Source organism: Larimichthys crocea, chromosome X, assembly GCF_000972845.2.
Source record: "Larimichthys crocea isolate SSNF chromosome X, L_crocea_2.0, whole genome shotgun sequence".
Taxonomy (NCBI): Eukaryota; Metazoa; Chordata; class Actinopteri; family Sciaenidae; genus Larimichthys; species Larimichthys crocea.
In genome coordinates, this window is record NC_040020.1 from 6,352,559 (window position 1) to 6,366,310 (window position 13,752).

A 13,752-nucleotide genomic window follows, 5' to 3' on the forward strand; every position below is an offset into this window, starting at 1 on the left:
GGGAAAAGGTAACCAGAGAGCGCAGTGTTTGTAAATCACTACTAATCAGTCGTCCCCTCCTTCCTCAAGGCTTCCCCCCTTTCTGTCCAAAAGCACGACAGATGGATAACACACAGAGAGTTAATGATATTTTAAAGACAGCAATCGCTCTTACATAATGTGTTGATTCATTTCAACGCAGAGTACATCCTGCAGCATCAGTCACTTGGAGAATCTTTTCTCGTTTTTCAAACGCCGTTTTCAAGCAGCTAAGAAACGGTTTTTATCATGTCAATCAGCCGAGACGCAGAAACACTTCTGCGTCTGACTACTGGCCATTTTGGAAAGAACTGGCAAGTTGTAGAACTGAAATCCAACCGGAAAATAGGTTTGAGTGTGTGTTTAGAATAAAATCAGTCTTGGTGTTTCAGTTACTGTCAGTGCCAAAAAAAGAGCGGCAGAAAAATGTTGGAGCTCCTGGGGCTGACTTCAAAATCCAGATATCTTAGAGTGAGCACATCCACAAAATGGATGGAGAATACCAATGAGCCACTGTTCAATCCAATAAACTATTGCCTATTGATTTAGAATGACACTGTCACTTAATCTTTAGGATTAATTGAGTAAAAGCTTCAACACCACACAAACTGCACACAGATACACAAAAAATACCCCACATTGCAATATATTACTGAGAAAATATTGAATGATATACGATTTGTTTACATTGCACAGATTCCCATTTCCACTCTGAATTCCCAACTAAAAAAGGAGACTCATTATATGGCTGCCATCCAGCTTAATACACCCAACATCCTTGAGGATATTCTACATCGCGCAGTCTGACACAGTGACCCATTATCTGCGGGTTGGAGCCTGAGGCGAGTGCACAATGTCAACGAATAGGCTACTCCAACAGGCGACAGCAGACTGATCACATGCATGCAATCTCAGGCAGTCACTTCGGTCAGTGCAAGATAACCACTGCTGCATAATGTAGAATCATAATAACCCTGCAAACTGGGGAGGATCGCAAGGAGAAAGAGAAAACTGGCTGTTTTTGTCCCTGGAACTGATTTTTTTTTTTTGTTGCAAAAGTGGACGTATGCATGTGTTAAAACAGACACAAGTGATCCCAGCAATGTATAATCATGTTATACATACGTGTTATAAGCTAAAGCATGTACTAGGTTATGTTAGAAGGGAGGACCACAGTTGATGTACAGGTGCAGAGAGCATCGAGCCAATGCTGAGGCAAAAATGGGACCAGAAAACAGGAAAATCTGTAGTGTATGAAGCGCAGATATGAACATATTTTTCATCCAGCGTTGCAGAATTAAAATGCCATATGTGCCACAGCAGTAACCCCTTTTACAAATACAACCATTTGCCCTGATTTGGTGCGTTTATTTACACGGCTGAAGTTACTATGAAGAGGGGGGAGAAAAGGGATGCACAGCACTAACATCACATCACATAACATAACATAACATATCATATAGGGCCCGGGCAATTAAAGCGGCGTCTCTGGGGGTCTGCTACACTGCTGTTCATCCTCCGCAGTGGCCGTGCGATGTGCCGCGAGAGAGGCGCGTCAAACATAATGAAGGCGACAGAGCGAGTCAAACATTGAATGATTTTTTTTTATTTATTTATTTTTGGGTAGGTGAGACAGGCGGTTAAAGATCCTACTCACTTTGTAGAAAATCATCTTTAAAGTGCCGTAGAACCCCATCGTTGTAATCCGGTGTTTTCCTTTTTCCTCTTCAGTGACAATCGGTGAAGTCCAAATGTGTGTGCGCGGTGGGGAGATCGCTCTGACGGTGTGAGGGCAGCGTACTCTCAGGTAAATCCGACGCCGTCTGTGATGTGAACATGCTCGGGCACGTCACCGGACTGGCGTGCATGCGGTAGATTCCCCCGGTAAAGACATTTAGGAAAAATGTATAGAGGTGTTTAAAGAAAAAAAAAAAAAAAGAAAGCTCCGTGTGCAGTGTCGCGCCGACTTAACGGAGGCTCGGTCGGGTGGGTGAACAATGCGATGCGACGATCCCGGAGGCGTGTGCGCCGCCGACCAGCCCTCACCGAGCAGGGGAGTGAACAGATGAGGGAGAAGGAGGGTGACACTCGGCAGAAAAGTGGGAGGAGTGGAGAGCGTCAGAGCGCAGAGCAGTGCCCTCTCTCTTCCTCTCTTCACAGGCTTGCACGGCGGCTCCTCCAAACAGGATCGGATTACAGCCTCCCCGGTGTAGACGGCAGGAATGGTGCAGTCCAACGTTCAACACTGTGCGCAGCGCATCCTCTGCGAGCAAGGTACCGGGGACATATGCGTAACAGAGGAGGCTGCACACTCAAACACACACACACACACGCACCGGGTGGGGTGCGCACTTGTCCTTTGGGCTTAAAGAAAAAGGTGGACCCCCACTTGTTGCAGAACCAAAACACCTCATCCATGCGCCCCGCCCAAGGCTCATCTTTATTTTTTACTGGAAGCATCAGTGCTGTAATGCAGGGTGTGTATATATGTGACTTCTGAATCATCTCTGATGCGCATCAGACAGTTTTTTCTTAGGATTGCGAAGGCAGATGCAGTTCTCCCACTCTTCCGTGGGTCAGTATTCATTACAAAATCTATGTTGATTTCATAATGATCCTTATCCTGAAGTTAAGTGACAATGTTTAAATCCTACTGGGCCATTTTTGGTGTGAGATACATATGTAAGAGTACATCCTTTGCTCTATGGCCACATTAAAGAGCACATTAAGCATATACCCACTTCTCCAGGTACTACTACAACACTGGGAAGCATCCTCACTTCTAAAATGCTCTGCATCAAATAGATTAAACTCAAGTAAGTCAATCTGCCTCCTCGATACATTTACTCAAGATTAAATGTGAGTATCTCCATTTTATGTTACTACTTTATACATGGTTTCAGAGAGCAATTTTACATACAGAATATGATATGACCAGTTTATAAAATGAAGGTATCAACCACTGACAGTAGAAAGAATGCATGTGTGACGTCACTCGTAGGTCTCTGAAGAGCAAAGTATTTATCTTATAATGATGTAGGAAAAAGAAAAGCTGAATATCTTCAGTTGAGCAGCTGCAAGCAGAAAATGTTCGGCAATATTGCTTGATAAGTGACTCAAAGATTAAATCCACTATTAAAATTGTTGGCAATTCATTCTAAACTGACTAATCGGATTAAACGCTGAATCACAGTTCTATAAAATATGACACATTGTTATAGATTAAACTACCCAAAAGTATATAAAAACAATTAAAAATGAGCTCTACAAAGTTTTTTCTTACTCAAAGTAACTGATCTTCTGACTTCGTCCATCACTGCATACATGCATTGAACATACTGCATTTAAGTCAACATCCCAGCCACCAGATCACGTGACACAAAATGGTCTGCCATTATAATCTATCAGGCAACAGTGTGATTGGATCCCCAGCGGCTGCTGCACCTGCTTATTTGCGCGTACAGACCCAATATTTGCATTTCAGTATAAGCAGGTAATGGGAGACTGCATCTGCTCAGTTAAGAACAATATGTACAGCTGGCTTCACAACTGCCATCGTTACAGCCAGTAAAAATTACAACATTAAAATGGCAGCTTTAGTTTTAAAATACACGATTTACTGCCTTTTCAAAAGCATTTTGAGTTGTGTGACAAACCACATTTGTCTTGTTTAGACGCAGAAGATAAATACACTCAAAGCTTTTTGTTTGATTAATTTGGACAAATTGAGAACAAAAAATATTAAACTTTGTCCGTGGCCAACTGTGTTACGTGACTGCTGCAAGAGAACAAACAAACACATTTCTATATTAAACTGCCCGGTTTCCATTTATAAACAATGATATTTGTGTGCACTTTAAATTAAACCATAAGCACGGGTTTGATGGCTTGCGATGCGATGACACAATTTTCTCCTGCAAAAATGTTATAGACATCCAGATCATACCGGTTTCCACCATGCCATTACTTTCAAAAGATCTTCGACATTTGCTTCCCTTGACCTCACAAGACACCGGCATTAGCTCATCGAAACAGGGGACACAATGAAGGGTCGTGGGAAGGGCTCTATTCACAGGTGATGAAGCATTGAGATCTGGCAGCCGTCCAGACACTCCCGGCTTACACCTGTAATTACTGAATGACCTGGCACAGGGGGGAATTTAAGGCTCGTTACTGAAAAGAAAAACTTGGCAAGAGGGTTCTGGTAAAAAATCTGCCACAATGTGAGGCAGAATTGTTGAGTTATTTTGAATTAGACAATGAAGAAATTGATGTGGTGACGTGGCACTTGCACTCTGTAATCCTTATAGGTTCTGACATAGTAATTATACAGGAGGATGCAGGATTTACTGGGTGGAAAAAAGTCTGAATGAATGTAGTAAGAAATATAAATCACAATCAGTTGAGAGTACACGACAGGTGTGAAGGGACTTGGCTAATCCTAACATTTTAGTCTCACTTTCTCACTGTAGGAATACACAGAAAAGCATGCAAATCCGTGGATGTCAGGGTGCATCAGACAGAGCGGTTCGAGCTTTGTCTGTCTGTGTTTAAGGTGGCCCTCATGAGAAAGGCCCTCTCGTAGCTCTCTGTCTGCTCAACCTTTACACAGCACATTGGAATGCTTGGCATGCGAGAGGAGTTGCGCTGTGGCCTTTGAATAGGCCGTGGCCTCTTTTGTCGCTCTCCTTCTGCCAGTTGGTAAAGCATTAACAGCCCCCCACCTTGATACTGACCTCCTTCTCATCATAACCAAAATTCTGCTGCTCAGCGGATAAAGCTCAGAAAAAAAAAATGTTTTCTACAACAAAATTTGAACATTTCTTTCCCCCAAAACAAACAAACCATTTCAGGTAATAATCATCAGACATCGGCTCCTTTTGCTGCAATATTTGCACAGCGGAGGATGTATAAAAATACACTCATTACATCGCAGTGTAGTAGATAGCTTGTGGGGAAATGCAAATGTTGTCTCATTTGACTGTGCACAAATAATAGACAACATCAGTAGATACAGTACGAGTTTGCAGATAAGTTGAGCATTCTTGGTTGAATACAAATACGGAAGGAGGCGATTAATAAATGGATGAATTTGGCCGCTGTATTGATAATTGTCCTCATCAGTTAATTTACTGACTTTTTTTTTAAATCAATTCACTGATTGTCTAATCTACAAAATGTCAAATTAAATGATAAACGCAGAGCACAATTTAGTAGAAAACTGATATTTTGATGTGGTGCCAAAATGATTCGTTTATTAATTGATGGGGGGAAAAAAAGCCAAGATCTCACTGCTTATGGCTTAACACATATGAAGATTTGCTTGTTTTGTTATTCTATGATAAAAATTAAAATAAAATTCAATATCTTTGGGGCTGTAACACAAACCAAGGAAACTAAAAATGTCAACTTGGGCCGTGGAAAGTTGCAACAGGAAATTGTTTTACTTCATAGACCAAAGAACTCAGATAAAAACAGAAGTTAGCCGCAACCACGAGTTATCTAAATTGTCAGATTAATTTTCTGTTATCATTAATCGTTCAAGTCCTAGAAGACTGAATTATAGGTCTAACATCTGTCTAGTATGCAAGAATGTGACTGGCCTGCTATTCCAAACCACCAGATGTTGGTGGGAAAAAGGGCTACACTCCTGGAAGAAAAAGGGCTTTCTTGAGCAAATGTTTAATGTGAGGTGGTGAACTTGAAGGATGGAAATACTTCTTAGGCAGTGATGCATCACTAAACGAGGCCATGTCATTGTGCAATTGTCCCCTCTGTGGAAAAAAAAATGAGGACTAGGGGGGTCTCCTCTCAATAGGTTTTTCTGAAATGGTAAAATGTGAGCCTCATTCCAGGCTGGACAGATGCAATGCGTGTGGGGGAGGTTTGATGAATAAGGAAACCATGGATCATGGCATTCTGCAGAGGATAATAATAGCATCATCAGCATGGTGTTGAATTAACATATCCTACAGCCACCCACGCGACCAGAACATTCAAGTTTGAAGGGGTCGGGTCAAAAAAGAAATTAAAGCAAGAGCCACTGGTATCTCCCCTGTGACATCAATGGGCTTCTAAGAAAATAAATGAAGAACAGAGGTCAGTATTTGCAATTATTGGCAATTATTTAGGAATTGTAGTTTTAAGCAGATGCAGCATTTTAGTATATACAAGAAGAGGAGCCTGAGAAAATAATTAATATGCAATAGTCTATGCAAATGAAACTGAAAAAAAAAATTACACAAAATTCACTGTAAGGACAGGATGATGAAATTCAAAAAAGCCAGTGTTGCTACCCAACACAGGCATCCACGCATACACTGAAAAGCTTAAGTAGGTGAAGCTGCGTCATAAAATACTGGGTAAACATAATGCTAAGTGTTATTTGTCATTTATCACTCACTTAACAGAATCTAAATGGGAATTTTGTCAGTTAATGAGTGGTGAAGTCTCATTTCATGATAAGAAAAAACACGTCTTGTGAGGAGACAATAATATAAACTGTCACTTGATTGCATTTGTGCAACCAAGGATTGACAAATACAAAGAAATCTATTTATTTAACAATAAGCAGAAGCCAGTAAAGCATAAAACCACAACAATGATGCAATATGTCATTAAATGTGGAAGGTTTTAAGTGGAGCAGGAGGCTGTTGGCTTCTTTTAACCTGTACGACATCTACCATCAGAGATAAACTACTGCTTATGATTTGCAAAGACTTGTGTCTACAAAACACAGTCATAATTATTCCTCAGCTTAAAACCTGGACTTCCCCACAGCTCCCCTCAAACACAAAGTCAAATTACAGCTTAGACTACAAAGATTAACCTCTACAAAAGCTACATGTGTAGCAGGACTACGATGTCTAGAACTCTGCCCTGTCTCTTGTCAGTCATCCTTATTTCCTCTTTATCCTCCTTATTTAGTAATACATGCTATTAAAATTGACCATAAAACCCTCAGCGAGGCAATATAAGACCAAGAGGCTGATTTCCCCATGGAAAAGATAGGCAGTCTGTTGTGAGTGCTGAGTGAAGTGACTCTGTGCCCTCAATATGTACACCAAATTCACACAGAAAGCCAAAAATACAGCTCCATTGTCTATCCTAACAATTCAATGATTAGATGTGTTCTTCAAGGTAACGGTGACAATCTAGAAATGTGTCTAGACGTATTGGCTTCTGATTGGCTTCTAAACCCCCAATTTAACCTCATAAAACCTAAAGTTTGTCACATTTAAACTGCTATATGTGCAAAAACAGACCATCGACCATCAACTGTTTGCTGTTTTTTGTGTTAAAAGTACAGTTGTGCCTGTCCCAAAGACATGACATGTTTAATTTTTTCTTTATACACAAAATAGCACCTGAGGAGAATAATACTCACATCCTGGCAGACTACAGTTCTTCCCAGCAGGTCTACAAGGACTGCTGGATGACATTCAGTTGTCCTTGTAGTCCCTGCTGGGAAGAATTTTAGAAGAGGGGATAAAGGCAGACGCTGCACTCCAAGTTTTTCCTCAGAAGGTGTTAAATGTGTTTTGCTAGAGTAATGAGGTAAAAGTAATCAATGACTAAATGTGTCTCTTTGCATTTTAAACACTTGGATGAGGCTCTCAATCGTTGTGTTGTCCAATCACAAGCATCATACCCAAATACAAAGGCCATGGGCAAAGTGCCCAAAGCATGCATCAGCTCAGCTGCGCTAGCTTGCTGGAAACAGTTGTAAGAAAAAGCTTCAAACAAACATTTGTGACCCTCTCCAAGAGCCTCAACCTCCCTTCATACTGATCCTCGTTATATCTGACCTACAATAGAGCTGTGAAGTTGGATGGTTCTGATTCAGAGACTTCCCTGAACTGCATTGCCTTCCTCGTTTGAAGAGCCTGTCCAAAGTCAAGTTTATTTATATAGTGTAAAACCACAAGTTTGTCTCAGAAGACTGCAAGCTGTACAATCATATCTGTACAATGACACGCTCTATTCTCAGATCAGTCAGAAAAGTCTAACAGGAAGAAATTGGTCTGTAATAAGTTTCAAGCAAAGACCTCGGGATACATATGAAGCTCTGAAATAAGCAAAAGTTCATTTAGTCAAGACTATCTAAAAGTTTTAAAACAGCTTTCGGCCTTGCATATTAAGCTGACTTCGACTTTCCAAATAACTTCTCTCATAATTCTAATATACTATTCGATAAGTACCCCAGGAGGGGGGTCACATCCTAATGTCAAATTGTACAGGAAAATTTTAACCATAGAGGTATTAACATTTTCCTCCATTTCTAATCCTTTTCCAGCGACAGGCCTATCTAGTTTTGCATTTGGATGCAGCCTGAGCTGTCATATCTCATTCAGAAATGAAAGAGGGTTATGGAAATGTGTGTGATGAGCCAGGTGAAACTTGGCCAGGCTGGCATAAACATTTACACAGAAACGAATAAACCTCTTTAATCATCCAGAATTACCACTCTGCATCCCAGATGAAGCAGAGCGAGCCAAATTGAGCCTGCTGGGTGTTGCCTGTCATCTGTAGAACCCCAAATATGCTTGAGAAGGTGGTGGGAGATCGCGTGGGGACATTCTGACGGTGACTTGGTTGCATGCCTCGACCTGAACTCGCTACACAAACTCGCACGTCACACTGCCTTTGGTATTTTACCCCCGTGTGATACTGATCTCATCTGGAACACCATCTATCCATATGACCCTTTATCTCTCCCACAAGGAAGTCATTTGCATGTTTGCTGTTCCAAATAATTGGTTTCAAAAGAAAACATGGCTGGGCAACCTCTGAACTGAGATTTTACCTTAATCTAAGTGGATCAGAGATCAGAGGATGGTATACTGTCTGTTAGAAGCAATTAAATTAGCAAATATATATATATATATTGATCACTCATCCTTCTTTTGGGCATTAACCTTTTTAAATTAGCCTTGTTAGTGGCATGGCTTTAGAGACAGCAATGTCAGTCCAATTATAGATCCAGATCAACAATAAATGGGTAGATTGTCATAACATTTTGCAGTCATGGTCCCCAGATGATGTACCCTGATATCTTTGATGGCTTCATGAGGTTGACGTTTGTGGTTTTGAGTAAGATTTCTCAACAACAATTGGAAGGATTGCCATGAAATTTGACAATTCAGGCCCCCTCAGGTTCATTTGTAGTCACTTTGGTGAGTTTTTTTATATAGAGTCGCCATCCGACATGTTGATGACACTTTAAATTATGGCCACATATCTGGAAAACTAATAAAATGATCAGCCTGAGTTGATGGTGAATATGGTCAATGCGATAAACACTTTAACAGCCGCATTTTAACATTGTCCTTGTTAGCATGCTGACAATGGCATTTAGTTTAAAACACTACTGTGCCTAAGTATAGCCGTGCAGAACATACACTACAATAACACTGTACTGCGATACATCGGATCTATACAAGATATATCTCTTTATAATCAAAAATGACACATGTAACTTCACATACTCTGTATAATTCAAAAGGTGTGTGTACTGTATATCGAGCACTTCTAAGCTTCCCAGAGGTGTGCAAGTATATTACACACTCAAAAACACAGCATCTACCCTATCTATGCTTATGTTATGATGGTAGAGTGGCTTCAAGTTTAAAAATAGTTTCACGCCAGTAGCCCTACTAATAATACCAATATGCATTATCATTGAGTCTCCTCTGCCATAATCTGAGGAAGCATAAAAGAGAAAGCGTTTCGAGGGGAATGGTGCCAGCATCTTAGCAAAGTTCCCCAAAAGGTTTCCTTGAAAAATCAACAAGTGCTACTGTGAGGAAAATGCCATACATTTCTATGCAGGACAGACTGTAATGTCTTTCTCAACATGAACTGGTGAGGAACAAAAGAGCAAAGAGTGCAGGGCAGAACCTCCTTCACTGGGAAGATGAATGGAGGGATACTTTTTAACAATTTGTAGAAAGACAAAGTTCAAGAAAGTGGGAGACAAGAAGGAAAATGATCTGAGAAGGCTGGTACAGCAAATTTATCTTAAAGGATGAGGTACTTTACAATAGCTGTTGTCTCTGCATTTTCTGATGATTAAACCAGGGTGGAACCAACTGACATGAGCCTGAATAATGAGGTAATCTAAAAAGAATATCTTTGCTTGACTTAAAAGTTGAAAACCCAGCTCTTATTTTGTCAGCCCTATTTTAGTAGTATTTAGTATTTATAGTAGCCAGGTTAAGTAGAGAAGAGGCATAAATGCAAAAAACCACAACATCTGATAAGAGTAAAATCTGCGACTCCCATGTTGACATAGAAATCCAATTTCCAGAAAGTGAAGGGCACATTTAATCTTGTTTAGATGTGTCCACTTGCCATGCTTTGAAAGCCAAGGCCCTTGTCTAAAGTGTCTGGGATTATGGTTATCTCTGATGGACCACCAGCAGAGTGGGCGATAGCAACCTTTTTAGAGCCTGACTTGACTGCTATCAACTGCCATGTCGGATGGCACAAAGTAAGACTCGTATAATGGCTTTATTTTTGAAATGGAGATCAAAAGGGCAGCACATGAAAGTCCATACATCTTTGTATTTGGCTGTTTGTCGGGGAAGATGAATGATGCAACGTAAAAGCAATGCTGATGATTGGACACAACCAACTAGATATATTCATTAAATCAAACTAAACCACAGCCACTGACCTTTGATATGAAAAGCAAACATATACATTTGTCTGTATAGAAAACAAGAAATGGCAATGAAATCCACATAAAAACGGATACACTTGCTTGGTGCTCTGTAAACACAAATGACGAGAAGCCATCGCTTAACAAAACAGCCTGAGGAAAACTATAAACTGCTAGTGGCAAAATAATGCACCAGAAAACAATCACAGGTAATGCAGTGATTTGGTTCATGACTTACCGTGTTTTAATCTGCCATACAGGTAGAACTGAGCAAGCTGAGACAATATTTATAGGACTGTTAGATGGATGATAGTGATGGCGAGAGAGATGTGTCTTCTAAGATTTAAAAGGCTTACATGGAATGACGAGGGTCAAGGGTCATAAATGTTTCATATCAGGAAGGGCAGAAGAGCAGTGGACCTTGAATGGACCTTGTAAGCATGTTTGTTTCACTCCCACACAAATACTTGATACTACTGCAGCATTTGTAGACAGAGGAGACTGACTGTATGTATGAATGCGGAGATAAGAGACTGCAGGTTATAGACGACTGCTACAGTGCTATTCAGCCTTAATATTGGGAGAAAATATCAGACTATAGATTAAAAATAAAAACTCAACAATAGATGGGGCTAACATAGGGAAAAAAAACTAGTAAACATGAGATGAACAGTCTTTCAAAGATAATAAAAACCCAGCAGAGGAAAGGGCACAGAACATATATATGTGTATAAATGTACAAACAAGGTCTGCAGTAATCACTGTTAAGGCTGCAGATGTTTAGCGAGGTTTTCGTGAGCATTTCTATGTTGCTTTTGGTGGGTTAACCCTCCAAAAAAAAAAAAAAAAAAGGGTGTACACTGGAAGCAGCCTTTATGTGTCACTGATTCGATTCAGACTTTGCTGCAGTCTTTTCCTCCTCCCTGCCTCCAACTCATACAGCTTCTGACACATACTAGAGCACTCCTACACACCGAACTACACAGAGGACACCACTCTCTTACTTCCTATCAGCAGAGAAGGAGTAAGAGAAGAAGAGTATATTGGGTCATTTTCCAAAAGCACTTTTAGGAGCTGGAGTTTGTGTGTGTATGTTGATTTGTTTGCTCTATGTGCAGTGCTACAGTATATGGCATGCATAATGGATATAAGAATTCCCCATGAGCCCTGCAACAGGAAAATACAATGTGAATGTGCAGTCATATACTGGGCAGCAGAGTGAAAGTCCAGGGAATGGAATGAGATTGATACACTGTACCGGAGAGTCTGTAGGTACAGCTGTGTTTTCACCAACATCATGTAAGTTTTAAAATATAATCAGACTAATATTGTTCGACATTTAATCAAACAATCCAAAACACGCAGTAGACAATTAGATGTCTTTTAGTGAAGCATGTGGGTGAATGGGTACACAAACCAAAGTTGGGTTATCTTACATCAGAATAAAGCATGCACCATCATGTCTGTACTTGACAGTGGAGATATCTTTTATTTTCATGCTTTATTTTAAAACCCACTCGCTGATTTAAAACTTTGGATTTGTTTCCTTGCTGCACACTCTGTACACTCTCTTACAAAAGAGATTTTTATTTCAGATTAAAATAAAGGTTACAAATAGATATATTACACGGAAGTATTATTTTTTAATTGCAAGGCCGATTGGATTCATTATGTTTTTTTAAAAATAGCCCTGCCCCTGAATCCTGCAGAGTAAAACGTTTTAAAATTAACACTGTATCTGGAGTTCGATTACACACTCCATTGCTCCCATGGCTTTTTTGTGTCCCTGTTCTGACAGAAATAAATGGACTGAGAATATACGACTACTACTCTACCTTGCTAACTTGTTCAAAGTGTTCAGACTGCCTGAAGTGACAAAGAGTGATTATCCTGTCACTATTTTCAGTTTAAGGTCAAGGGTGTTGTCTCAACTTCAAAATATCTGTCCATTTAACACAGAGGTCAAGCTGTAACGCGCTATAACATGCAAATTTTCACCTTGTGGCGGTAAGTGTATTGTTAGTTCAAGCTGTCGATTGTTCTGCTTCATTCTCTGAAAACTTGTCACTCATCTTGATAAGCTGTCTACCTTGAAAACGACATTTAGCCTGCAGGCGAACTAACCAGCGTCCATAAAGTTACTGCAGGCATCAAAGCAGCAGATGGCGTGAAAAAAAAGCAAACATGCCTTTCTATTTAAATGGTGCCGGCACTCCAGGGGCCAAACAGTAAGCGTACACACACAAAGTTTTAAAGTTTAAATTATGCTGATTACTCAGGATTGTTAAAAGCTCACAAACAGGATGCCTCGTGGGAAAGACAGAACAGAACAGTTATCTGTAATATCACTTGAAATCTGTTTGAGTGATACGTACAAACATAACCCAACAATCAGAGGGCTTCCCTCTCCTTAAAAAGAGACAAGCTCTTTACAAATTTAAGACCTGTTATAACCCAGTCTACCACAACTGCTTGTGTTGGGTGGATGGTTGTCACTTCTTTTTTTATGTGGAGCCAGTTGACATGTCATGTTGTCACTTCTTTTCCTTTACTTTCCCCCAACTTTCCCAACAAAAACCTACGCAGCCAACTGGCCAGTCAATGAAATGAGCACAAGAGTGGAAAATGGAAGTGAGGTTGGAACAACTTCCCAAAAATAGACTCCCCCTCAGCACACACTGTCATATTCTCGCACCGCAACAGCATGGAAAGCTTTAATGTTTTCAACTAGGAAACCACGGAGTCTTCTTTAGGGGAAGTTGTCCTGCATTTCAAAAATAGTGGGACACAACTTGGGGGTCAATACCGCTCAGAAAGAGGAAAGTAGAGTGAACTGAACTACAGCAGCAACCAGAGTAGGTTATCCAAACCTCAAATCTACAGAGCACTTGAACTCTACATTGGAGCAGGCATTTAAGTGGGTGTTAACAAAAGTTGAGGAGTTGAAATTTATATTTTCTGACATTTAAATTTGCCAAAGTACTTTTTTTTTGGAGGGGGTTGCATGGATCGTTCATGAACCCTCAGCGAAACTTCAAGGAGACGATGTTTAAGTCAAAGGGTATCATCTC

The 13,752-nt window shown here is 40.3% G+C and overlaps 1 protein-coding gene across 2 annotated transcripts in view; it reads right to left on the reverse strand.

Annotated features, from left to right (window-relative positions):
- The window catches only part of fbxw7 (F-box and WD repeat domain containing 7), a 62,158-nt gene that overhangs the window by 24,220 nt on the left and 24,186 nt on the right, over positions 1-13,752 (reverse strand). The window contains exon 1 of one of the 2 annotated variants that reach the window (XM_019259198.2): positions 1,676-2,216. The exons of the other annotated variant lie outside the window; for it this stretch is intronic. Within the exon in view, the coding sequence (XP_019114743.1) occupies positions 1,676-1,714 (39 nt within the window). The 5' untranslated portion in view covers positions 1,715-2,216. Of the gene's footprint in view, positions 1-1,675; positions 2,217-13,752 lie in introns of those variants that run through there. 2 annotated transcript variants of the gene reach the window in all.